At 33.0% G+C, this 27,233-nt stretch overlaps 1 protein-coding gene across 1 annotated transcript in view; it reads left to right on the forward strand.

The window, feature by feature from the left end:
* LOC114325886 (uncharacterized) overlaps window positions 1-26,644 on the forward strand; it is a 48,751-nt gene extending 22,107 nt beyond the window's left edge. Inside the window, exons 4-6 of the mRNA XM_028274021.2 lie at window positions 17,502-17,718; window positions 19,624-19,807; window positions 24,354-26,644. Coding sequence (XP_028129822.1) covers window positions 17,502-17,718; window positions 19,624-19,807; window positions 24,354-24,460 — 508 coding nt within the window. The 3' untranslated portion in view covers window positions 24,461-26,644. The remainder of the gene's footprint in view (window positions 1-17,501; window positions 17,719-19,623; window positions 19,808-24,353) is intronic.
* Window positions 26,645-27,233: the final 589 nt, after the last annotated feature.

The raw sequence follows: 27,233 nt of genomic DNA on the forward strand, positions 1-27,233 counted from the left end.
TTAAATTATCAAAATTTGATTCAGGTTCAGCAACCTCTCAAAAATATCCACATATATGTAAATAAACACGTTTTATAAAAAAAATTCGGATTTTACAACTACTTTTTAAGGATTTTTAGGAAAAAATCCGCCATTTTGAATCCGCCATTGTGAATTTGCAAATTGTAATGTCAGATTCGGGTTCAGCATAATGAAAACTAAAATAAAAATATTTTTTATCAAAATAAAATGTTGATTTCACCCATATTCTTAACATTATTTATAAAAAACAATTGTTATTGTTTAAACAATTAATAAACAATTAGCGGCGAAATTTGTGAGTAGAACTTTTTACTTTAACATATTTATAAACTAACAAAAAAAGTTTTAGAAAAATATAAGCTTGTTTGATTTTTTCCGAAACATTGTATCTTTTCATTCTAATTGCACTCCCCTATAACTCCATTTGTGCGGATCTTGTTCTAATCTCATACACATAAGATGGGTTGAAGTATTCTCTTCGACTGGGAAACTGCTGCCAAATTAAATCACCAGATGCAAAATGAGGCGCACTCTAGTTGAACAAAAATCTTTATTTTTACTAATTAACAGACGAGAGATTTACTGTTACACTAATATTACAATTGGATTAAGGTGAAACAGTAGCGATCAACAGGTAGCTAAAACGCGTTCCAAGATTGCGGCTGTAATTTTGAATATTTTTTCGAGATATTTGGCACACGTATTTGTAATATAATAAAGAATGGCGGTACAGAGCCCAATTTGAAAAATATATTAATATGTGGAAATTACTCTGTAATTAAATACAATATTAAAAAAACGAGCCTGTACCGCCATTAAGAAGGACAAAAAAATACACTTTCTTCAAATAAACTTTTTTATCCGATGCCTAGATTTTGTGTCATTTTGGAACTACTAATGAAATAAAAAATTTTAGTACTTGTTTCCAAAATGACACAAAATCTAGGCATCGGATCACAAAGTTTATTTGAAGAAAGTGTATTTTTTTATTCCTTTTAATGGCGGTACAGGCTCGTTTTTTTAATATTGTATTTAATTACAGAGTAATTTCCACATATTAATATATTTTTTAAATTGGGCTCTGTACCGCCATTCTTTATTATATTACGAATACGTGTGCCAAATATCTCGAAAAAATATTTAAAATTACAGCCGCAGTCTTGGAACGCGTTTTCGCTACCTGTTGATCGCTACTGTTTCCTCTTAAACTCAAAACATAAAATAAATAAAAACTTACATTTTTATGCGGATTTAAAAAGTAAATCGATCCTTCTGGCCTTAGATTTTGCGAAATGATCGATCACTTGCTCGTTGAAATTTGTGATCGTTCGAATTAAAGATTTCTCCATAGTTAACATAGCTAAAGCACACAACCTGTCCTCTCCCATAGTATTTCTTAAAAACGTCTTGATGCGTTTTAACGTAGAAAAGCAACGTTATATTTTTTCGAGATATTTGGCACACGTATTCGTAATATAATAAAGAATGGCGGTACAGAGCCCAATTTGAAAAATATATTAATATGTGGAAATTACTCTGTAATTAAATACAATATTAAAAAAACGAGCCTGTACCGCCATTGAGAAGGACAAAAAAATACACTTTCTTCAAATAAACTTTTTTATCCGATGCCTAGATTTTGTGTCATTTTGGAACTACTAATGAAATAAAAAATTTTAGTACTTGTTTCCAAATTACACAAAATCTAGGCATCGGATAAAAAAGTTTATTTGAAGAAAGTGTATTTTTTTGTTCTTCTTAATGGCGGTACAGGCTCGTTTTTTTAATATTGTATTTAATTACAGAGTAATTTCCACATAATAATATATTTTTTAAATTGGGCTCTGTACCGCCATTCTTTATTATATTACGAATACGTGTGCCAAATATCTCGAAAAAATATTCAAAATTACAGCCGCAATCTTGGAACGCGTTTTTGCTACCTGTTGATCGCTACTGTTTCCTCTTAAGTAAAAAGCACAAAAATAGGGACTTTATCTTCAAGTGTTAAATGCGAAAATGTAATATTTAAACTATGAATTTTGTGTGTTGTCTGTACAGAAGGGGTAACATAATCTGTTTTGTGACATGTGTGGGTGCTCAGGGTGCTATAAATGCTGACAAAATTTCCTTTTCGACAGAACAATACTTATTGTTCATTTTATTAAACAAAAAATCTATTATATATTAGATAAAACAGTTAGTTTGTTGAAATTTCGGTCAGCAAAATATTGTATACTTTTGTATAATTTAAGTATACGTGGGAAAACGAAGTATATTTTGAAGAATATTTCAACACCATTCTTGATAAGAAAACGCATATTATTCATTTAATAATTACCACTATTTTGACACGAACTATAAATTAAACCACAATAAGAACTATAAATTTAACACATTTATAGGTACCATGGCATTTTATGTTTATTTAATTAAAAACGTTTTAATGATATTTTTACATTATAATAGTAGGTACTAAAACTTGTAATTAGTCTGGGCAGATTATCGAAAAAAGGGCCATTTTTGGGAAAAGTTATTTACCAGCTATTTTATTGTTGGAATCGAATCTTAAGATTGTATATATTAGTAGATAATATAGGTATGCAAAGCCGCAGAATGTGTGCTATTTTGTTTATAAACAAATTAGCGCCCCGAACTCTTCTTTTTTCAATTATTGCTTTGTAACTCCGAAGATTTTAACTTTAAACCAAAAATGCCCAAATAAAAATTCACCGTAATTTAATTCTGCAAAGAGATATTTTTTTCAGATATCCTTCGATGAATATATTCACAGGAAAATCCGAGTTTTCCCAACAAATCTTTAATTTTCAACTAAAATTTTAGGGAAGTAATTATTTATCAATAATTAAATAGCTTGGTAACATCTGAACTTTTTTGTAGTAGATTATATTTCCGGAAGCCGGCGACAATGTAACAAATAGTTTAGCAACAATTTAATTGTTGATTAAATATTTACCGTCGCAATAATAACCAGAATAATTATGTCACACCAGATTTAGCCATATGGCTCACACTCTCTCTAAGGGGAAAATTGACTCATCCCAGATACCAAAGGTATCAAAAGGATTGAGCTCTGGTGGGACTCTTTCCGTGTTATCGAGCCCTAGGTGATTTGGTATGCAGGTGTATCTCCCAAAAATTTTCGTACACATCTGGCCAGTAGGACAGCTTTCTGCATGGTATTGTAAAGATGTTCATTTAGACCCAGCTTTTTTATGCTTTCGAGGAGGTTCTTCGGAATGACTCCAATAGTAGACATAATAATAGGTATCGTCTGGGTACTTTGCATTCTCCATTGTCTTCGTATTTGAATTTCCAGATCTCTGTACTTGGCGATCTTTTCAGTAAATTTACTGCGTAGATTATTGTTGTTAGGTATCGCCACATCAATTAGTGTTGTTTGTCTTGTTAATTTATTAACTAGTACAAGATCTGGTATATTATGTGCCACTGTTTGGTCTGTGAGCACAGTGCGGTCCCAGTATAGCTTGTATTTGCCATCCTCAAGCATACTCTCAGGGACGTATTGATAATATGGGAGATGGTCCAATGACACACCAGAATAATTATGATTTTCGTACAAAAAGGCACTATACATATTTAACATGCTTTACAGAATTGAAATTGGACTATTTGAGCGGGCTCGAGAATGCTTTAAATTTATAAAAAGAAATTTTGGCTTATAAACAAAATGAATATCTCGGCAACTATTAGATTAAATTAAATTAAGACAACGGCAGACAATTGGAGAGAACGCGGCAGGACACTTCTTTTAAAGGAAAAAAAACTTGAATTGTGAACAGCGGTTCGTGTTATTCAAGCGGTCAAAGTTGACCGGAATTTGCGACAAAATTATTAACAATAGGATAATAATTTTCGAACCGTAAGCGGCCGTGGAGTAACGGCATATTCGCTGGCCTCATACGCCAGTGCACGTGGGTCCGAGCCCTGCAAAAGACAAACTATTTTCATTTCCAATAATGACACGAGCCGTCTCACCGTGCCTCGGAGAGCACGTAAAGCCGTCGGTCCCCCTGGGCTCTTTCTACATACAAATCTTCAAGAGACTAATAACATACTACAATAATAAAAACGATCGGTACCTACTACGCGTGAAAAATACCAAAAATAACAAAATCCCAATCAAAAACTAGGTTGAAGAAAGTAGAATTTCAAAGTTCAAAATCGGTATACCTACGTTAAAAAATGTATCTCAGCTTTCAATTGAGCAATTTTCTTTATTTTTTTTTTTTTTTAATCCGAAGTAATTCAAGAAGGTCCCTCCACCTAACTAACGCATTACTAAATGCCAAAGATGATTTAGTTTTTTTTTTAATTTAATGGCATAGACATTAGTTATTCAGCCAGTTGCAATAAAGATACAATCCTATCCCTAATACAAAATTAAACAGAAACAATATAGTGATACAATAAATAATACAATACAATAATAATACAATAAAACAATAATGGGTCTCTGATAAAGTGATATAACATTTATGATAAAAAAGGATGCAATTCTGAACTTAAATCATAAAAAATATTATGCCCGAATACAAATCTTATAAGACCATGCGTGTATCTGACAAGAAATTTATAATGATATTGTATATTTGTTGTGAGCCTGTAGCCAGCAGAGACTGGATATTGAATGGTACATGCATATCAAGTTTAATTAAATTTTTATAGAGAGAGTTTGAATGCTGTTGAAACTTAGTACATTCAAAAAAGATATGATCAAGATCACCCTGCTTTCCGCAATGTTTGCAATTATCGTCTTCAATCACATTTATTTTATATAAATGACTTGGATAGCAAGCATGCCCAAAACGTAGTCGATTTATAGTCGTTATATATTTACGTGGAGCTTTAAAACTCTTAAACCAGGTACTTTGTGGAATCACTGGTTGTAAAGTGGTGTATCTTGTGGGGTTTGTTAAGCAGTAAAGGTTCCATTGATCTTTCCATATCGATAGTTGGTTTCTTTTAAAAATAGTAATAACATCTGATACACATAAAGAATATGACAATAAAGTGCCTGATGTTATACTGGATTTAGCTAAGTAGTCTACATACTCATTATCTTTGAGTCCAATATGTGCCTTAACCCAAATAAATTTTATATTGAAGCCAGAGTCTTCTAAATGCTTTAACATATCCTTTATTAAAAATACGTAAGGATTACTAAATGTTTTGGGCAAAAAAGTATTTTTGATATTCTGTAAAACTGATAGGCAGTCTGAAAGAATTAACGTTTTTTTAGTATAAGAGTTTTTAATTTATTTCAACGCTTCGAGTATGGCCAATGATTCCGCAGAGAAAATTGAAAACTCATCGGGAAATTTATACTTCAATTCGAAACCTCCTGAGGGTAAAAAATAAGCACAGCCAGTCCCTTCTCTTGATTTAGATGCATCTGTGTATATAACTGTTGCATCACTGTAGCAGTTCAAAATAGATTTCAGGATATTGTTGCTGATTATGTTGTTTTCGTTGTATGTGGGTATTATTACATCAGTTTTATGGAAGAGAGCAAAGTAGTCTAAGGTTTTGTCTACTGTGTTTAATTTCTTTGAAAAAATAGGATTGTTCTGTAATGCAGTACATAAAGGCGGAGATGGTTTTTTAATCCAATACTTGTGAGTAAGATCTGATTCGTTAAGATGACATATACAGGAAAATAATTCGAAATTTGTAGAGTATGCTTTAAGTACACTTAAGTATACACTTTTTCGCTTAGTAAATTTCTTCTAATCTCCAAAGGAGGCTCAGAAGCTTCAATATGTATTGGTTGTATAGGAGTAGATCTCATAGCACCTAAACAGATTCTCAAGGCAGAATTTTGGAAAACGTCAATTTTTCTTAAAAGGTTGTTGGAAGCAGAACCGTAGAGAGTAGCAGCATAATCTATAATGGATCGTAAATAAGCCCTATAAAACAATAAAGATGTTTCAACATCGCAGTCCCACCACACTCTAGTTGTCATTCTAAGGAAATTAATACCTTTGCTTCATCTATCCAGCATATATTGTATGTGTTGTTTCCAAGTTAGTTTTTTGTCCAGAATGAGGCCCAGATATTTGACATTATTTTTAAATGTAAAAGATCGATCACTAAGTAATACATCTTGGTTTATAGGAAGATTGTGTCTTGTAAAGACAGATACTGCTGATTTGTTAATTGATAAATTTAAGCCGTTCTCTAAGAACCATGAAAAGAGGGAACTACAAACTGTACTTAGGTTTTGCATACCGTTTTCATATTTCTTGCTTTCCGCATAGACACAAAAGTCGTCTGCATATTGTATGATTTTGAATGGGATGTTGTTTATTTGCATCTTATGTATGTCAGAGGTGTACAGATTGAATAAAATTGGTGATAATACTGAGCCTTGTGGTATACCGTGATAATTATGTCGAGGACCTATTAGTTTGTTATTAAGATCTCTGATGTAAATTATCCTATCTGTATAGAAACTGATTATTGTGTTAACGAAAGCAATTGGCATATGAAAAAAATTTACCATTGTATGTTTTAAGGTTGATAAACAAACTGAGTCATATGCTCCTTCAATATCTAAGAATAGTGCTGCTTAGTACTTATTTTTAGTTAATTTATTCTGTACATCTACAACAAGTGTTGTTAAAGCGTCTAGAGTTCCAAAACCTCTTTTGTAACCAAACTGGTTTACTGGAAGTAAATTCTCTTTTTGTAACCACCAATCTAATCTAAATTTTATAAGCCTTTCTAAAGTTTTAAATATACAAGACAGTAAGGATATTGGCCTATATGAACTTACGATGTGTGGGTCTTTTCCGGGTTTAAGGATAGGAACAACTAAGATGTTTTTGAAAGAATCGATAACTATATTTTTTTGGATGATATCATTGCAGATATTTAAAAGAAGTTTTTTAGCAACATCTGGTAGGTTGGTTAACATGGGGTATTTTATGTGATCGATACCAGGAGAAGTATTTATGCGGTTTTTAAGGGCAAAATCTAATTCAGTTTCAGAAAATGGTTTTAACAAGTGATTATTTGAATGATGACTTTGTGTAGGTTGTGTAGGTGAATTTTGAGCAAATGGAGGACATACTTTATTAAAAAAATCGTCTAATAGATTATCATTGAAGGGTTTTATACTAATAGGTGCTTTTCGATTCATTTTGTTGGCCTGTGGCCAAATCTCCTTAGAGGAGGTATTTTTGCTTAAATTAGAACACCATTTAATCCAACTAGCTTTGGCTTTTTGTTTCAACTGCTTTTTAGTATGAGCAGTAACTTTCTGACAGTTTAGATAATTATCAAGGCTTGGTAAACGTTTATACAATGCTAATGCTTCTTTTCTATCATTAATTATCAGGTCGCATTCTGGGTCCCACCATGTTGGAGGCGATCGATTTTTGGATTTAAAAATTTTGTATTGAGGAATAGATCTAATTGCAGCATCATTAATGTAATCTATTAGAAAAATATAATTTTGATAAGTATTGGAAGAGTTATTGTAGTTGGAAAACATGTTTTTAATTAAGGATGTATACAGGGACCAATTGGCTTTCTTGATATTCCATTTGCTTTTTGGATAAATTATTTATTGTGAGGTGTTGGTTATTGAAAAATTCATAGTTATAGCAAAATGATTCGAGCCTAAGGTGTCAGATAAAACTGACCAAGTGAATTTACTGGCTATATTAGCTGTGCAGAGTGAAATGTCAATCATAGATTTTTGCGTACCATATCTAGGAAGATATGTAGGTTCTCCATTATTCAAAATTACAAGATCTAGGTCTTCGATACTGCTAACAATTTGGTTACCAACTGGATCATTACGCAGTGAGCCCCATAGTGAGTGATGAGCATTCATATCTCCGCCAATTAAAAAAGGTGATTTGATTTGTGAGAACATATTTATCTAATCGTTTTTGAATGTACTAATATTTGGTGGTCTATATATAGATAAAAAACTTAATTCTATTGTGTTACATTTAACGATAGCACCGCAAACTAAAATTCCCTCATTAAAATTGTTTCTAATATTTATTTCACGAAATGGTATAGTTGTTTTAATTAAAATTGCAACACCTGCATACCCGTCATATCTATCTTTGCGAATTACATTATAACCTTTAAATGTATAATTTTGATTTGGTTTGAACCAGATTGCACTTAATAATACAATATTAATATTTTCAGTTATTAAAAAATGAATTAAACTATTTTTATTCGAAACAACGGATCTACCGTTCCATTGCAAAATTTTTAATGATTTAAGTTCTGGGTACATGTTATTCATTAGTGATATCCTCTAAAATCGTTTTTATACCATGGTAAATACTATCTTGACTCATAGTTTTTATATCATCTACAGTTTGAATATTTGTGATCAAATTAAAAATATAATTGGAAATGAGTGTTTCCAATACTCTCTGATCTGATTTGTTTTGACAAATTGGGGTTTTTAAATTAGCAGGAAGGGGTTTGGAAGGCCCAACATTAAAAGGGAACATGGGTGAATTGTTTTGTGATTGGTTTGGTGATATTTTTCGTTTTTTAGCTATATTATAGTGGCTTGAGGAGGGTTGGGATTGGGATGTATTATTTGATGATATGTTTTGATTTTTATGTGTGGCAGTAGAAGGGGTTGATTTTTTTGAAGATGTTGAGAGGGGAGGAAAACTGTCTTCGATATTGTCTAGTGTGGAATATCTATTCTGAATGAGCAATCCCGAGAAGGACGATTCACAGTAATTTTTTGCCTCGATAAAGGAAATTTTTTGCTCAATCATTACGTTCTTTATCTTCTTTTGATGTTCGTATTTTGGACACTTTGATCTTTACTATTACAATGTATGCATTGAACATCATTATCTTGACATGTATGATCTTCATTTTTGATTTTTCCACATTTTATGCAATGTGCTTGTGGACTGCGACACTGCTTGGAAATGTGTCCAAATCTTAAACAATTGTAACACTGTTACTTTGCCAATGTAGGTTTCAACGGGAAAAAACACACTATTTATTGAAATGTAGCTAGGAAGAATATTTCCTTCGAAGGTGACTATCATTGTCCTTTTGGGTACATAGTTAGTTTTTCCATCGGTGTCAACTTTTCTGTAAGTTCTTTTAAAGGCTGCTATGGGGGAGGGAGATTTACTATTATCTAACAAATACTTTTCATCGTATTAAGTATCAATATCTCTTATTAGGCCTCTAATTTCTAGTAAATGGTTAGGGACATACGCTACTAAGTTTTGGTATTTTGACCTTAACAAAACTTTAATTCTATTTTTTCCAAGGGCTTTAATTTCAATAATATTAGGAATGTTCAATTTTTTATGCAAGATGTCTGCAACAGTAAGTGGATGTAAACGGCCAATATCCTGATTGTTTGATTTTTCTATATATACATAAACGTTATTAAAATTGTACTTATCTGATGCAACGTTGAACAATTTTTCTCTACAACTTTTTGCGGAGGTGGGATTTGTTGTGTCGATACTTTAATAAAGTCTCTGGTTTTAGTTGTAAGTTTTGCAGTAGAATCATCCAAATTTTCGATTAAACTTGATTCAGTAATATCCATTTCACTATTCTCACTAGCACCTGAAAAGTTTTCACCTAATGGTGTTCCTGGGGAAAAAGCTTCCCCCATTGGGGGGTCGCTTATAGCACTGTTTATCGCATTCAATAAATATCAGTTTTTAAATCTCACCAAGTGTCCTTTTTTCTACTAATTAACTCGCTAAATAATTAATTTTATTAAGAGCAGATTTTAATGGGCACTGTCAGTTTGACGTTTTGCGTGACAATGTAATTTGTTTAAATAATTCTACATCTTTCAAATGAGAATATTTGAATTTTGAACGTTAATTAAAACGTACACGTGTGTGTTACAAAGTTTTTCTAAAAAAAGTCATATAACAGGAAAAAATGTGTAGTTTTATTTTGTTATAAATAAATTATCTTATTAAGTATAACAAAACTAAAGCATCTTTTGAAGTTAGTAATGCACTCTACTTGAGTTACTTCGGATTAAAAAAAAATGAAGGGAATGAATGAATGAATGATGGGAAGCCAAGAAAATACCTAACCTAATTTTTGATCGAGATTCTGGTATTTTTCACGCGAAATTCCGATCGTTTTTATTATTATAATATATGTTATGAACCTCTTAAAGATATGAACATTTGTATGTAGAAAGGACCGAAATAAAAAGGTAATGGTTCGAAGATTACCATCCTATCCATCCAACTTCGTCACAAATGCCGGCCAACTTTGACCCGTTCTATCTCTAGAACCACTTCTCGCAATTCAACTTTTTCTTTTCAATCTTTTAAATTTATTCAACCAGCTAATGCAACAAAACAGTATGGTGCTCAACATTATTTCCATTCTAGTAAATAAAGTAAACTAACAATGTCTAAGTTCATAAAAATTGCCCAATGGAATGCCAATGGTCTTCCTAATCATAAAGACGATATAAAACTATTTCTGGAACAAAATTTCATAGACATACTACTAGTAAGTGAAACCCATTTTACAGACAGAACCTACTTCAAGATACCTAAGTATAAATTATATTACACAAATCACCCAGGTGGTACAGCTCACGGAGGTTCAGGCATATTGATAAGAGAAACTATAAAACATTATGAAATGCTAAAATACGAAACAAATCACATTCAAGCAACATCGATAAAAATACAAACTCTTCCATATGATATAACTGTCACAGCAATTTATTGTCCGCCCAGGCATAGACTTACAAAAGAAGATCTCCTACCTATTTTCGAAACTCTAGAACCAAAATTTATAGCAGGTGGAGATTACAACTGTAAACATACGCTATGGGGTTCACGCCTAACAACCACTAAAGGCAGATAGCTGGCAAAAGTTATCCAGGATAAAAGCTACTCATTCCTATCGACGGGGTCGCCGACATATTGGCCAACCGATCCAAATAAAACACCAGACCTATTCAATTTCTTTATTACAAACGGAATATATCATTCATATACAGATGTAGTAATAAGTTTTGATTTATCATCAGATCATAGTCCCATAATTGCAACAATTAGCACAACGGTGATAATAAAAAAAAACAACACCTCGACTGCATAGCTTCAAAACAAACTGGGACACATACCGGCTAATCATCGAACAGCAAGTAAATCTACTAGTGAGATTGCAAACTCCCGAACAAATAGAAACAGAAACTAGTAATCTAATCAACTTACTTCAAAATGCTGCCAAACCCCTCAACCTGGACAAAAAAATTTTCAACCAACATTCCTCTTGAAATAAAAAGACTAGTAGCAGAAAAACGAAAAGCCAGATCAATTTGGCAAAGAACTCATAGACCAGACGTTACGACAATTTTTAATAACAAAACTAGAAACTTAAAAACAGCTCTAAAACAGATGAGAAACAACTCATTTGAAAATTATGTATCAGACCTTTCTCGTCAAGATGACTCTATCTGGAATCCAATCAAAAACAAAAATAAACCAATAAATACTTCACCTCCAATTCGGAAAAACTCAATACCACCAGGACCATGGGCAAAAAGCAACAAAGAAAAAGCTGATTTATTTGCTGAACATCTAACTGAAGTCTTCAAGCCACACGACAATGACCAAGTACAAGAAGTACAGCAGGAACTAGCCTTACCAATTAATCAACGAGAGCGACTAACTTTAATTACACCGAAGGAGATCAAAGATGATATTAATCATTTGAATGAAAAGAAGGCACCAGGCACTGATCGCATAACAGCAACAATGCTAAAGCAACTTCCTAGAAAAGGTTTAATGAAGTTATTATACATATTAAATGCAATCTTAAGACTTAATTATTGGCCTAAATAATGTCAAAACTTCTTGAAAAGCTGTTACTTAAAAGAATTATGAGCGACTTCCAAAACTGGATCCCAGAACACCAATTTGGATTCCGACAAGCTCATTCTACAGTGCAACAATGCCATCGCATATCAAATGTAATTAATAGAGCTTTGGACAATAAACAATATTGCACAGCAGCCTTTCTGGACATCAGCCAAGCATTTGATAAGGTATGGCACCCAGGATTACTTTATAAAATCAAAAAATCTCTACCCAACAAATACTTTGACTTATTAAAATCATATCTAAATCACAGAGAATTTGAAACTAAAGTGGAGGATGAACTATCAAACCGTAACAAAATTCAATCAGGAGTCCCACAAGGTAGTATACTGGGTCCACTTCTTTGTGTACTGTACACATCCGACTTACCAACCTCTCCACAAACCACCATTGGAACTTTCGCTGATGACACAGCAATATTTGCAACTGAAGAGGATCCAACAGCTGCAGTATTAAAACTTCAAGAACACCTAGACCAAATTGGACAGTGGTTAAAGAAATGGAAGATAAAAGCTAAAGAAACTAAGTCAACACATATAACTTTCACACTAAGGAAAGACCAATGCCCAAATATTAGGCTTAATCAAGTCAACATACCACAACAGAATATTATCAAATACCTTGGGCTTCATCTTGATTCTAGATTAAACTGGAAACAACACATTTTAAAGAAGAAGAAACAAATTGAGTTGAGAGTAAAAGAAATTAATTATTGGCTTATAAGTCAAAATCTCGACTCTCAATTGAGAACAAACTGCTAATTTATAAAACAGTCATCAAACCTATATGGACGTACGGCATAGAACTATGGAGTTGTGACAGCAAATCAAATACACAAATTATCCAAAGAACTCAATCAAAAATTCTACGCACCATCGCAAATGCCCCGTGGTACATTTCCAACCAAAGCCTTCATAGAGACCTAAACATCCCGTTAGTCAACACAGTAATTCAAGAAGGAGCCAACAGACACCACGAGAAATTGGAAGGCGACCCCAACCAATTAATATTACCACTACTGCAGCCACTAAACAACAGAAGATTGTGAAGATTATGGCCCATAGATCTTCGCTGAAACTGAGGTGAAACCGCTGGGTGATGTACCACATAACGCCATATTAGTGTACAATAGTATAATAGTTGATACAAGTTATTGTACTTGTTATCAAATTAACTCATAGAATATGTAATTCTGATTGTTAATAAATGCTTACAAAAAAAATCTTTTAAAAGAAGCGTCCTTTCCAATACCGTTTTCTTAATTTAATTTAATCTAATAATTGCCAAGATTTTCTATTTATAAGGGAAAAAATTGTTTCTAAATTTAAAACATTTCCGAGGCCGCTCAAATAGTCCAACTTCAATTCTGTAAAGTACGCTTAGATAGGTATAGTGCCTTTTTATACGAAAATCATAGGTATTCTGGTGTATCATAATTATTCTGGTTATTACAGCGACCGTAAATTTGTAATTACCAATTTAATTGTTGCTAAACTATTTGTTAGATTGTCGCCGGCTTCCGGAAATATAATCTACTACAAAAAAGCTTTATGTCACCTAGCTATTTAATTATTAATAAATAATTACTTCTCTAAAATTTTAGTTGAAAACAAAGGATTTTGGGGAAACCCGGATTTTCCGAGAAAAATTTTCGTCGAAGGAAATCGGAAAAAATATCTCTTTGCAGAATTAAACTACGGTGAATTTTTATTTGAGCGTTTTTGGTTTAAAGTTAAAATCTTCGGAGTTACAAAGCAATAATTGAAAAAAAGAGGATTTCGGAGCGCTAATTTGTTTATAAACAAAATGGCACACTTTCTGCGGACTTTGCATACCTATATTACTAATATATGAAATCTTAAGATTCGATTCCAGAATAAAATAGCTGGTAAATAACTTCTGGTTTTTTTCCTTATTTGCCCAGAGTAAATACCTACTTTAGATTTGCGAGTAGTACTGCCAATAAATTATTTGGGTCATAAAATGATATTATGGAAAACAAATTAAAAAATTAACAACCGATAAATCAAGTAAAATGAAAACTTTTACGATTTTCTACTCATGTACAAACGTATAAATACTTACTTTCCCATGCGATCAATAGTTTTAAATCATAATTTTGAGTAATAAGTTATTTGACAAATCAAATATGAAGATATTTCTGTTTATTAATCTGTTTTTGTGCCTGACAGTCTTGACTTCCATTTTTTCTGCAACAGCAGAAGAAATTCCTTGTATTTGCAACAGGTTCGGTATTCCAGTTTGTGGTACAGATGGAAATACTTATGACAGCCCATGTGATCTTAATTGCCGGGCAAAGACTGATCCCACTTTACAAATTAAAGACTTTGGAGAATGTCCATGAGGAAAAATTTGTAAATCGTAACTAAAGTTTGCATTATATTGATTAATAAACATTATACTGTATTTTAATTTCTTACATACTTATTATTAGGAGAGAATTGTCTAGTTTTTGCGTGACTGCGGCTTTATCTACCTCTCACCTCACATTTATTTGGCATGACTGGATGACTTCAAATACTTTTACTTAAACTTTTTTTTATTTTTTTATTCGAAACTGCTTCAACCCCCAGGGTTATTAGCAATGATCGATTATATTCTACAGATAACAAAAATATAAAAAACAGAGAATACAATTAGATTTTATTGATAAGTCCTAAAGGCGAAATTACACGGTTCACAGCACACAGTACGGTGTACTGCGCAGCACACCTGTACAGGTAAATACAAAATCAGGGTGATTGATTAGTGCGATAAATCTTAGTAGATCCGCTATAATCTATTGTAATAGATAGCAATAAAAGTTAATAACAAAACTTGTAGCCAACTTTGAGCTTCACTCATTACAAAATTAGTTAGAATGTTACAGGGTGTTCGATTAGATAGTGGCAGACCAAACTTTTGTTTTTTTAAATGGAACACCCTATATTTTATTTTATATTCGAAATCTTCTTAACTTCCCCATCACAAAAATAGAAAGGTTTGTTATATTATACAGGGTATTTACAAAGTTATAACCAATGCTCTATGAAAATCGTAATAAGTTCAGCTCCCTGTATAAATAAAAATAAGCACAACAGCAATGGTTTATTGGTGCCATATTTTTTGTTGATTGTCAAAATTTATAAAAATGGTTAATATTGCTAATTTTCTTTATATCGAGTACAGGGTGAGTCAAAACGCAAGTACATTACTTTCTCAGTAATTTTAAATAGAACACCCTAATTAATAACTTCCTCTGAAAAATGAAAATATCTCGAAAACTAACAAATTTAGACTTAGGGAATATTATACAAAAATTAAACTACGGTAATGGTACTTTTCGAAAGTGAACACAGGGTGTTCCATTTAAAATTTCTGAGAAAAGAATGTACTTGCGTTTTGACTCACCCTGTATTCGATATAAAGAAAATTAGCAATATCAACAATTCTTAAAAATTTTCACAATCAACAAAAAGAATTTGTTTTATGTACATGTTCTTCTTCTGAGTCATCTGCTTCATCTTCAACTAGTTCTTCGGAGTCCCGAGTTATTAACATTTTGGTCTAAATCAGCTGGCATCACTATTCTGATAGTTTCCTTTGAAAAAGTTTTTGAGGATTTTGTCTGTTTTGGACTTAAAGGAGTTATTAAAGGATCAGACCTTAACAGAAGTCTATTCAAGACGTCTAGATTGCATTCCACCCTTGAAAATTTTCGTGCAAAGCTGTTACGGTACATCCTGAAATGTTTATTTCGGGCTCTAAGAATTTGGCTTGCTGTCTATTAGCTTTTGAATAAATGACCATCTTCTTATAAATTAACTTTTACGCTTCAACTCTTTTATTTGGTCTTGACTATAATATTCATGTGTTAAAAGTTCATTTTCCAAATAATTTATTTTTGCTTCAAAATTCGACAAGTTTTATTCTTGCATTTTATCATCTTTTTCTAGAAATTACTCTGTAGTTTGAACCAAAACAAAAGTCCATGTCCAAAACAAAAAAGAATTATGTTAAAGCTGAAAAAAAATTATGTTTGTGCAATTCGGTTCTTACGACTACCCCAATTAAAATGTAAATATAACGAAAAAGAGCAAAAAATAGCAGGTGATTTCTTTACCATCACATTTCAAGAGGACTATCAAATTAATCCCAATAAAAAATATGACCGGGAAGCACCCTGAAGTATAACTAATTTCTTTGTGAATTTTAAAAATAAAAAAATTTAAAAAAACAAAGAAATGATAAAGTTCTATGCGCTCTTTAGAAACCGCATTCTACAAATATAGTATACAATGACACATACATATTAATATGTGATCTTACCTGTATTTTCAAGATTCATAATTGTTTACACTGTAGCAATCACCCAGTAAATAGCATTTAATGTCAAACAAGCGGCCGTGGGTAACGGCATAAACGCTGGCCTCATACGCCAGTAGACGTGAGTTCGATCCCTGCCAAAGACAAACCATTTTCATTTCCAATAATGACACGAGCCGTCTCACCGTGCCTCGGAGAGTACGTTAAGCCGTCGGTCCCCCTGGGCTAGTGTACATCGACACTAGTTACTTGAAACAGGGTTAAAGATGTAATTGGCGCTGGAACTATCCGAAAGGATCTCCCCGGCAAAAATGCCATACGATATTATATTATATAATGTCAAACTTAGCGATCACACTGTAATAGCGAAAATCGTTTACACTGTGAACGATGATGGTCAAGTTTTGACTGGTTATTACCTGAGCGGCAATAGCGTGGGACCGGGAAAGAGTTTGCCTAGCGTGTAGTAACTATCGGGCTAATAGAACACGTAGTTTATTTTATCCTGAAAGATGTTTGACAAAATTGACTTTTAGTCAGCCAGATCGGCGAAATACCCCTATGTGCGGTGGACAGCTGTTTCCACAATTTCAGGCTTCCTCAACAGCGCTAGCGTGCAGTCCTCTACTGCACGCTAGCGCTGTTGAGGAAGCCTGAAATGGTGGAAACAGCTGTCCAGCGATTGTGCATCCCTCTGAATCATAAACAGGCAAAACCATCTTTTACATATTTTTTAGTTTTTCGATCTGACGTTCATTCCGTGAAATATTCCCTTTTTTTTTGTGAAACTTTGTGACTCGCCCATTTCCTTACGCCCCGCTCGTCAGATTTTTGAAGAATACACTCTTTTGCATGTACTCAACTTACCTTATTTTAATCTGACGATTTTGAGTTTTTCTAAGAATAGACTTTTTTTCGGGCCCCCCTTAACGAACTCCCATGTGTTAATAGCCAGTATATGGTAGAAGTACATTTGCAGGGTACAAGGTTTCTCTCCATATGATAATCTGATGCACTCGAGTAACTGCAAAAATCCTCGCTTTTGCTCCCCTACCATGTCGTATATCACGCTCCACGCTCGGTTAAATGGAGTGGTTAGAAGAAAAATGTTTAACTCTAATTGATTGCCTGTTTTGAGATTTTAAATACGTATTACAGGCTTGTATACACTCACACATATACCTACAGTATAAGTTAGGTCAGATATATTTACAAAAACATTTTCAGAAATGAAGCACCTTCTGTAGCAGTAGCTGGAGGTATCATAAGAGGAACAAAAACTTTCCAACAGATCCATGCTGCAAAACGGATATACACAAATAAAGATATATTTTCAATAGTTTTCCTGAAGGACAAAAGCGAGGAGACTGACTTCAATGCTTTTTCCTGTGTTATTGTAGGAGATGACTTGTCCAAAGATGAATTTGCTGAAAAGCTAGTAAAGGTACGAAAATTGTAGTTTTTTATTTAATTGTAGTAAAAAGTTTTTGGTACATTCCATGTCAAATGACTCGCAAAAACTTTTGGATCTCCGATTTTTCTGAAACTTGGTGTATAGCTTCTGCGGAACGTAAAAATAAGATATTTAAGCTCAAAAGGTTGTCTTCGTCTTTTTTTCCTCAAAATGTTATTTTATGCGATTTTACAGTGATTTGGTGTTTATTTAAACAAATTTGCATTTTCTACCGTAAAGTATCAATGGAAAAAATAATATTTCAATAGAAGGGACTCAAAAATGTCATATGGCATTATAACAAGTTACTTTGATTCAAAACAAGTTTTTGACCAAATTTTATAGTGTAGAAAACGTTAAAATACCGTTTTTTACATTTTCCTCCATTCCCAAAATACATTATAATAGATTTGGCTGAAAATTTGTCCACAGATAGCCAAAGTACAGGACTTTAAGTTGTTAGAAGGATTTCAATTATATTACAATACCAAAAAAGTTACATTGAATAATATCAGACTCAAAAGTATGTTAGTCCAGTCGGGATAGCTTTTGACCTTGCATGCCGAGCTGCCCAAAATTTTATTTTTCTAATCTTTTGGGGGGTCAATAGTAGCCTAAATTTAAAATCGCGAATGAATTCGTCCGTTGCGTTAGCCGCCATCTTGATTTTAAAGGAGAACCGTTTTTGCTCAATATCTCAGCTATTTTTAACTTTTCGACAAAAATGGTAGGAACTGAAATTGTTCCAAATAAATCGTATCTGCAATTTTGTTTCTAACAATTTTTGTCGTGAGGTCGATATTTTCCAAGTTAATTGATTATTTGGTTGTCGAGCAAATCGATTATGATGTATTTTGGGAATGGAGGAAAATGTAAAAAACGGTAGATATTTTAACGTTTTATACACTATAAAATTTGATCAAAAAATTGTTTTGAATCAAAATAACTTGTTATAATGCCATATAATGACATTTTTGAGTCCCTTCTATTAAAATATTATGTTTTCCATTGATACTATACGATAGAAAATGCCAATTTGTTTAAATAAATACCAAATCACTGTAAAATCGCTTAAAATAACATTTTGAGAAAAAAAAAGAAGAATACAATTCGACCTTAAATTTTATATTTCCACATCCCGCAGATGATACATACCAATTTTCAGACAAGTCGGAGATCCAAAAGTTTTTTTGATCCAAAATTGAGTGATTTGAAATGGAATCACCCTTTTTATTTAAGAAAAGTGATGCACTTATTCCTACGTTAAACTAACTTTTTGGATGTAACCCAATCTACTACATTTCTGTACTAGATATTCGGTGGACAAGACGAATCATGGAATGGAGGCGCAGATGACCGACGAAACTAGATGAACCGACGACATAAAAAGAGTAGCGGGAAACTGACTACAAGCGGCCCAGTGTAAAGAGAACTGGAAAGAACTAAGGGAGGTCTATGCCCAGCTGTGGATGCGATTAGTTGATTGATGAAGACATCTCCTACTTTGATACTATCGAATGCCTTTATTAGTTCGACGAAGCATAAATATGCCGGTTTATTATATTCAATGGCCTTTTCTTTCTGTGATTTGTCTTCGTCAAGCATGAGTGTGGTGGTCAGTAAATTTGGTAGACCCTTAGTTATTGGAGTATTCCTTCATTAGTCTTTGAGATAGTTTTTGGGGTCTTCTTGGTTTCCCCTTTTTAACATACATATTTATCATTATGCTATTCCTCCATGTGTCTGGTATCTTGCATTGTAATATTATTTTGTGGACAAGTTTATCCATATTTCAGGAACTTAGCAATTATTCCTTCTTGTCCTCTCTTTAAACAAATGTGTGGCTATTATGAAACCAATTACTTGTTTTAGTACTAACTACTAAACTGTTTTCAGTTTAGACAACAAGTGTTGTTAAGAACCCAAACAGTAGCCATAAGGATATGTTGTTCAGCCAAAGTTGATGCTGACGAAGAACCTTTAATTTTCAGTAAAATATTCCCAGGAATACCAGTTTTTGGATTCCATGCCGACGGAGAGATAGGATGGGATTGTGTTTTGCATCCTAAAGCACCGTGTGGTAAGTAGCAGTCAAATTTATGCTGTGTATTTGTGTGCAAATGAAGCATTTTGGTTCGCAATTTTTTCGTCCACCATGGATTTACTTGAAATTTTCACAGAAGGTAGGGAATAGTCCAAGGATCATTTTCTATATCATGCCGCTGTACGCTAAAACCTTGGGGGTGGTTGCCACCCCATCTCGGTGGCGGGAATTTTTTATTACTTTTTAACCATGTAAATCGATGTAAAAAGTAATTCTAAGAAAAAAATGTTTTTTACATTTTCTTCGTAAAACTAATACTTTTCGAGTTATTCGCGCTTGAAAGTAACAGTTTTTCGATGAAAAAATCGACTTTTTTAGAGGGTTTTTGAGAATACCTCGAAAAATATGCATTTAATAAAAAAAAACTGTAGATATCAAAATTGTATCTTTTAGTAACACAAACCAAATTATTTTCTGTAATATCTTTAAGACCAATACAAACCGAGATACGGCATGTTAAAAGTTAGCTTTTTTCGTCAAATGCATAATTTGAAATATTCAAAGTAAAATAACGGAAACACTTTGCATTTTTCGAGGAAAACTTAAATAATATTTTTTTAAGTATACAGTTAGGCCTTTTAAAAAATAATAATTTAAAGTTTCTTACCTGAAAATTAAGCGACTTATGATCAAAAAAAGGTCGGTACCAGCTTTTCTCTATGAAAAAAATTAGTGAAAACAACCCCCTAACTACCCTCCTAATTAAAAATTGGTATTCACTTTTCTGTAATTCAGTTTATATTTGTATTATCAATACACCCAAGAAGTTTGACCTATTTAAAAGGGCTAATTTTAGAAAAATTGGAGTTTAAAGAAAAATTTATTTTTTGGAATTTTCCATTTTTTACCTTTTACTTCAAAATATCTCCGAAAATACTGGAGATACGAAAAATGATAGACTACTAAATTATAGCTTTTTTAATAACTAAAATTCCTTTGTGCATAGATTTTCATTACAGTGAACAGTTAGCGAGATATAGCTATTTAAAACCTCTATTTACGAGCAAACACCCCCTTATTCGAGCCCTTTAAACCCACCCTAATTAAAAACTAACGGATCTTACGGAATTTAGTTTACACACTCTTATAACTCTTCAAAACTCCTACAAATGCATTTTTGAAAAAACTTTTTATCGCCAAAAATGAAGGAGATATGTTTATAAAACGAATTTTTTTTTCGAAAAATTCGGATAGTTCGCTTATGGATAATTTTCAATGTATGTATAATACCACAGAAAAGGTTCGTATACTGCAAGATGACTTAAAAACTATTTGTATTTGTACATATTTGTAAATTCGTATTTTTGTGTAAATCAATGTTATTGTAATTCTTTAATTCTAGTTTTTTTTCTGTATAATCTAATAAAATATCTACTTGTAAAAAGTGTAATGTTATTAAGGGTGGTTTTTAAGGGTTGAAATATTATGATATTATATCCTAAAGTATAAAACAATCATTATTTAACCAATCAAAACCACATTTTACCCATATTAAAGTTTACAATGTTTTAATATAATTTTTGACAATAAGGGGTAGTTTACACCCCTAAAAATAATCAACGCCCTTATGCATGATATAGAATATGAAGTACAGGGTGAGATGATCCTAATCCCAAATTTTTATGTAAATCGATGCAAGCCGAAATTATTCTTTTAAGATAAGTAAATTTTTTATATATAGCTCCAACAGGGTGGTTTTAAGGGTTGAGATATTATGATAGTATATCTTAAAGCATAAAACAATCATTATGTAACTAATAAGAACCAAATGTTGACAATATTAAAGTTTAAAATGGTATTTTAAAATTTTTACAATTAGTGGTAGTTTTCACGCTTAAAAAACCAAAAGCGTACAACGGCTCAATATAGAAAATGAACTAGAGGGTGTAGTGAGCCTTATCCCAAATTTTTGTACAAATCGATGCTCGACGAAAAAATTGCGAGGTTTTGCCATTTTTTCAGCTTCATTTCCTCGACTAATGGTCATTACACTCCATGGACAATCCATATGAATAATATCCAGATGGAAAGGGTAGATAAATACAAATATGTAGAAACATAGGTTAGTCAAATCGCAGAACAAACACAAGAGATTAAAAGCCGTATAGAAATAGCAAGGGCAAAATTTGTGAAAATGAAACGTCTACAATGTAGTAGAGACCTAAGAATAGATCTAAGGACAAGGTTGTTGCGCTTTACGTTTGTACAACTTTGCTCTACGGATCTGAGCCCTGTACATCGAAGCAATTAGAGATTAAGAAATTGGAAGCTTTTGAGCGTTGGTGTTATCGAACAATACGAAGAATATCATGGATAGACAAAATTAGCTATATTTGAGTTCAAACGGAGCCTATTAAAATAAACAGATGAGTAAGACAAGAAGTACCACCTCGCCCAAGCGCTAGATGATGTGTTCAAACTACTACACTAAGCTGGCTTGGGTATAAACATAAACGAGCAATATCTGAATTACTTACGATATGCTGATTATATTGTATTAATAACAGAAAAAAGTGATGAATTGCAAAGAATTACGGAAGAACTAGATAAAGAATCGACAAAGATAGAACTGAAGATGAATTACAGTAAAACAAAAACCAAACCAAACCATGAACACTGGGAAAAATTTACCAAAGATATGGAATACGACCTCTATGGATCCCAGAAAAAGGTGTGGAAGATGATAAGGAGACAAAAAACAGAAATGAATGAATTTGTACGGATAGATAACATTAAGGAGACACAATGGACCGAGCATTTCACGAAATTATATGGAGAAGAAGAAGAAGAGAAGAGAGAAATAAACATTAATGAAACCCACGATAGAGTACTAATATCAGAAAAAGAGCTACAAGAACGAATAAAAAAATTAAAAAATAGAAAAGCACCTGGTCCTGATAAGATAAATAATGAACTGCTAAAATATGGAGGAGGAACACTACTCAAATGGCTCCTAAAACTATTTGTCGATATAATAAATATGGGAGTAGTACCAGCGGAATGGAAGGAAAGTCTCGTGCTGCCGATACTCAAAAAGAGAGACTCGAAAAATCCTGAAAATTATAGAGGCATTAGTCTGATGAACAGCACATTAAAATTGTTGACGCCAGTCATAAAAGATAAAATCGAGGAAAAAGCGAACATGGCAGATGAACAACAAGGCTTCCGGAAGAACCGCAGCACAATAGATGCAATTTTTATTATCAGGCAAATAGTAGGAAAGTCTATTGAATATGGAAAACCAGCATACATGTGCTTTGTAGATTTAAAAAGTGCTTTTGACAGGGTGAGGCGAAATGATATCTTAAATTTATTACAAGCTGAACAAATAGACCACCAGATAATAAGGCTAATTAATGAAATTAACAAGAACAACAAGACCAGAGTTATAATGTCAACAGGAGAAACAGAACGCATAGAACTAAAAGGAGGAATCCGCCAAGGAGACTCGCTCAGCCCATTGTTATTCAATATGGTGATGAATCAAATAATTCACGAAGTAAGAAAACGACATGGATACCACATGGGAGCGCATAAAATCACGATACTATGCTATGCCGATGATGCAGTACTAATTGCTAATAACGAGGATGACCTACAAAGGCAGCTCCACACTTTCAATATCACAGCAAATAAACTTAATATGATAATATCAGTAGAAAAAACTAAATGTCTAGTGATAAGTAAAGAGCCGCGTAGATGCAAGTTAGAAATAGACGGCAAAATTGTAGAACAAAAGTAATGAAATTCAATTACCTAGGAGTAGAGAACACTAGTAACAGGAATATAAGAACAGAGACCACAACACAAGCAACAAAAGCGGCAAGAGTAAGTGGTTGCCTCCGAGAAACCATATGGAGAAACAAATATCTGACCACGGAAAGCAAAATAAAAGTATACAAGACAACAGTAAGACCTATCCTAACATAGGCAGCGGAGACAAGGACCGATACAAGAAAGACGAAACAACAATATCGAAATGAAAGTTATTAAGATCAATAGCGGGCATATCATTAATACACAGACAAAGCAACAGAAGTATACGAGAACGATGCAAAATTCAAAATATTAACAGGTGGATAAAAGCAAGAAAGAAAAACTGGAACGAACATGTAAACCGAATGGAACCAGATAGATTAGCGAACATCTGTAAAAACAACAACCCGTATAGCAGAAGACCCGTTGAAAGGCCGCCGAAAAGTTGGAAAGACAATGTACAGTCTACAACAACTGAAACAGAATAAGAGGCAGACAAACAGTCGTAATCCTAGTCGCGCGAAGAAGAAGAAGTGTACAGGTCTAACCAATTTTAAATGCAAGAAAAATAAAATGCTACACTATAGACGTTGTTATAATACGAATATTATACAAAAATGTCAAGTCTGAAACGAGGATTTTAAGATTTGACTAAAAAAGTGTTTTAAAACTTTTATTGAAGATGGTCAAGTAGCTTCTCATCCATTTTAAACATTTTTGCGTATGATATTGAACAGGAAGTAATTCTATTTCACTATTCTTTCAGATTCTGAAGAACATTTGCCAAAAAAAGCCAAGCATAGATATCCAAATGTGAGTCATCAATGGTCAACAGTGTTTGTTTTGATTACTTGGGGTGCCATATTATCCTAAATGTTGTGTGTAATTGTTGTTTTATATTTTAAAGTATTTTTTGTAGTATTATAATCGTTTTGGGACAAAAGGATAGATTTTTAATTCAAAAGACAAAAAAAATATTATTTCATAAGTTTGCACTTGGTGAATGGTCGATGTAATAATTATTAATAATTGGAAAAAACTCCTACCTATTATTTCTTATTTGATTAGTTTTTGTAGTGTATCAAGGTTTCACTATATTACTAAACGGTCCGATAAAAGAAATAAGAGCCTGTAAAAGAAAAACAAAAATTTTGGTAAAGCATCTCAACATAATCTGCTTTTAGCTGAATAAACTTGACCCAGCGATGCTACAACTTCTTTAACCCGTCTGAAAAATACGTTTTCTCGAGGTCTGCAAAGTAGGTTTCCGTAGCCGTAATGAACTCATAATTCGACTTAAATTGCTGCCCGTCGAGTGACTTCTTTAAGTTTGGAAACAAAAAGAAGTCGCACGTAGTGATGTTGAAAAAGTAACTATTCGTTACAAAGTACTAGTTACTTAGGAATACCGAAAGTAACGATTACTATACAGAGAGGCAAATCGTTACTTTGATTACTCTGATTACTTCGTACCAATCGTATCAGAGCGAGTAACGACTATTGTATCTACTTTGATTACTTCGTACCAATCGTATCAGAGCGAGTAATGACTATTGTATGCAATATTTGTATACAATATTATTGTATTGTATCGTTACAAAATACAAAAGTAACAAAAGTAATCATAGTAATAATTTTTATCCCTTAAACAGATCGGTGAAGGTCGTTGTTATATCGGAATATACAAAATACCTATCTACTGAGAAATACGATTCTCGATATGATAACCGGTACTCAAATATAAAAGTACACCACGTACAAAATCTCGTGAACCTGAGTCGATAATTTTGTGATGTCAATCTTCGCACAAAACGATGTAATAGGGCATTACTGAAAACATCAGGGTGCAGATCGGTCCCAGTCCCGCAATTTAGTATGAAATTAAAATATTCTAATGTTTTTAGGCCTTGTTATTTTTTTCGGTTATTTGTATTTTCAAGGTTCATGAGGTTTTGCACCAACAATAACAAAAGTAATCATAGTAATCAAAGTAACGAATACTGTAATGATTACTTTATACAAAATACCTACCTACTGAGAAATACGATTCTCGGTATGATTACCGGTACTCAAATACAAAAGTAATCATAGTAGTCAAAGTAACGAATATTGTAAATGATTACTTTATACAAAAGTAACGATTTGTAACGAATACTCGAAAGTAACTATAATCAATATCACTAGTCGCACGGGGTCAAATCTTGATAACACAGCGGATATGACTGCAGTTCGTAGCCTAGTGCGACCAGCTTGGCCATGGTGACGACAGAGGTGTGAGTCGGTGCATTGTCATGATGTAAAAGCACTTTTTTACCAAATGGGGCCGATTTTTCGGCATAGTAGAATCCTGTGACCGTTTTGCCCTTCTTTAGGTAGTCAATGATCACACCTTGTGAATCAGTGAATCCCAGAAATGGTGGCATCACCTTTCCGGTCCATACAATAGTCTTCGTCTTATTCGGAGTCCGACACTGCTCTGAAGTGGTCTCACGGTTGCACTTATTGTCCGAGGTGAGCGAACGCTGACAGCTTTCTCATGCCCAAAATTTCATGCAGGATGACCCACGCAGTCTTTTGAGATGCCTACTGTCTCAGCTATCTCGCGCACCTTCGGTCAACGGTCTGCCAATACAATATCTTGGATGTTTGTCACGTTATCCTCCATAGAAGCCGTTTTCATGGCGCCTAGGCGTGGCTCATCAAAAATAGAAGTGTGACCACGTTGAGACTTATTAAACTCATTTTTGACGGTTTCTGTTAAAGGAGTAGAGTCACCGTATGCAGAATCCAATCACTCTTTCTTTTCGATTCTCGATTTCCCTTCCAACGACAAGAATCAAATCATGGACTCATATTGCTCTTTTTCCAGTATTCTAAAATTCGCGGACAAGAACTATTGATAAAATCAATTTTAAGTTTTGTTTCTGTCTATCCGTTTATCCATAACGTTATGATTTTTTATAAAGTATTTTGTGCTTGCTGTACTTATTTTTATTTCTGAAACATACTTATAAGAATTAATATTTTGTATTTTATAATAAACGTTGTTGATAGTCATATGTTTATTTCAATGTAGCTATCGCTCTGTAGGTAAAATTTACAAAAGATCAATTTTTAACTTATCTACCTCAACCTAGCATCATAATCACTTATAATATAACAACAGTGATTAATGTGACGACTGCGAGATACTAGATCAAAAGCAACAAACACTTTTTTACAGTGACACCAAAAACAGACCAAGTGACACCAAAAACGTGTGGTACCGATCCACTAGACCTGTACAAGGTGATACAGGGTTCCAGAATTCTGGAATGGATATCATAGATAAATGTAATATGTGAATTAGCAGTTTTTATTGGTCTATTCTGTTATAAACTGGACCGGAGGTAAAAAATCAAAAACTGGGAACAAGTTCAGATTTATACAATCCATCTGCTGGATGGATTTATATATATTTTTATATTACTTAAGTCTGTCCGTACACAACAGCATATACATAAATATACACCGGAAAAGACAATCATATAAAGCTGGTTGGTGTTGCGCAAATGGTGTAGAGTGTAGAAAATTCAGTGAAGCCCGGACAGAAATTCACGATGAATATGAATGCCTTCCGTTCCGATCTTCATCATGAATTTCCGTT

This window comes from Diabrotica virgifera, chromosome 1, assembly GCF_917563875.1.
Source record: "Diabrotica virgifera virgifera chromosome 1, PGI_DIABVI_V3a".
Taxonomy (NCBI): Eukaryota; Metazoa; Arthropoda; class Insecta; order Coleoptera; family Chrysomelidae; genus Diabrotica; species Diabrotica virgifera.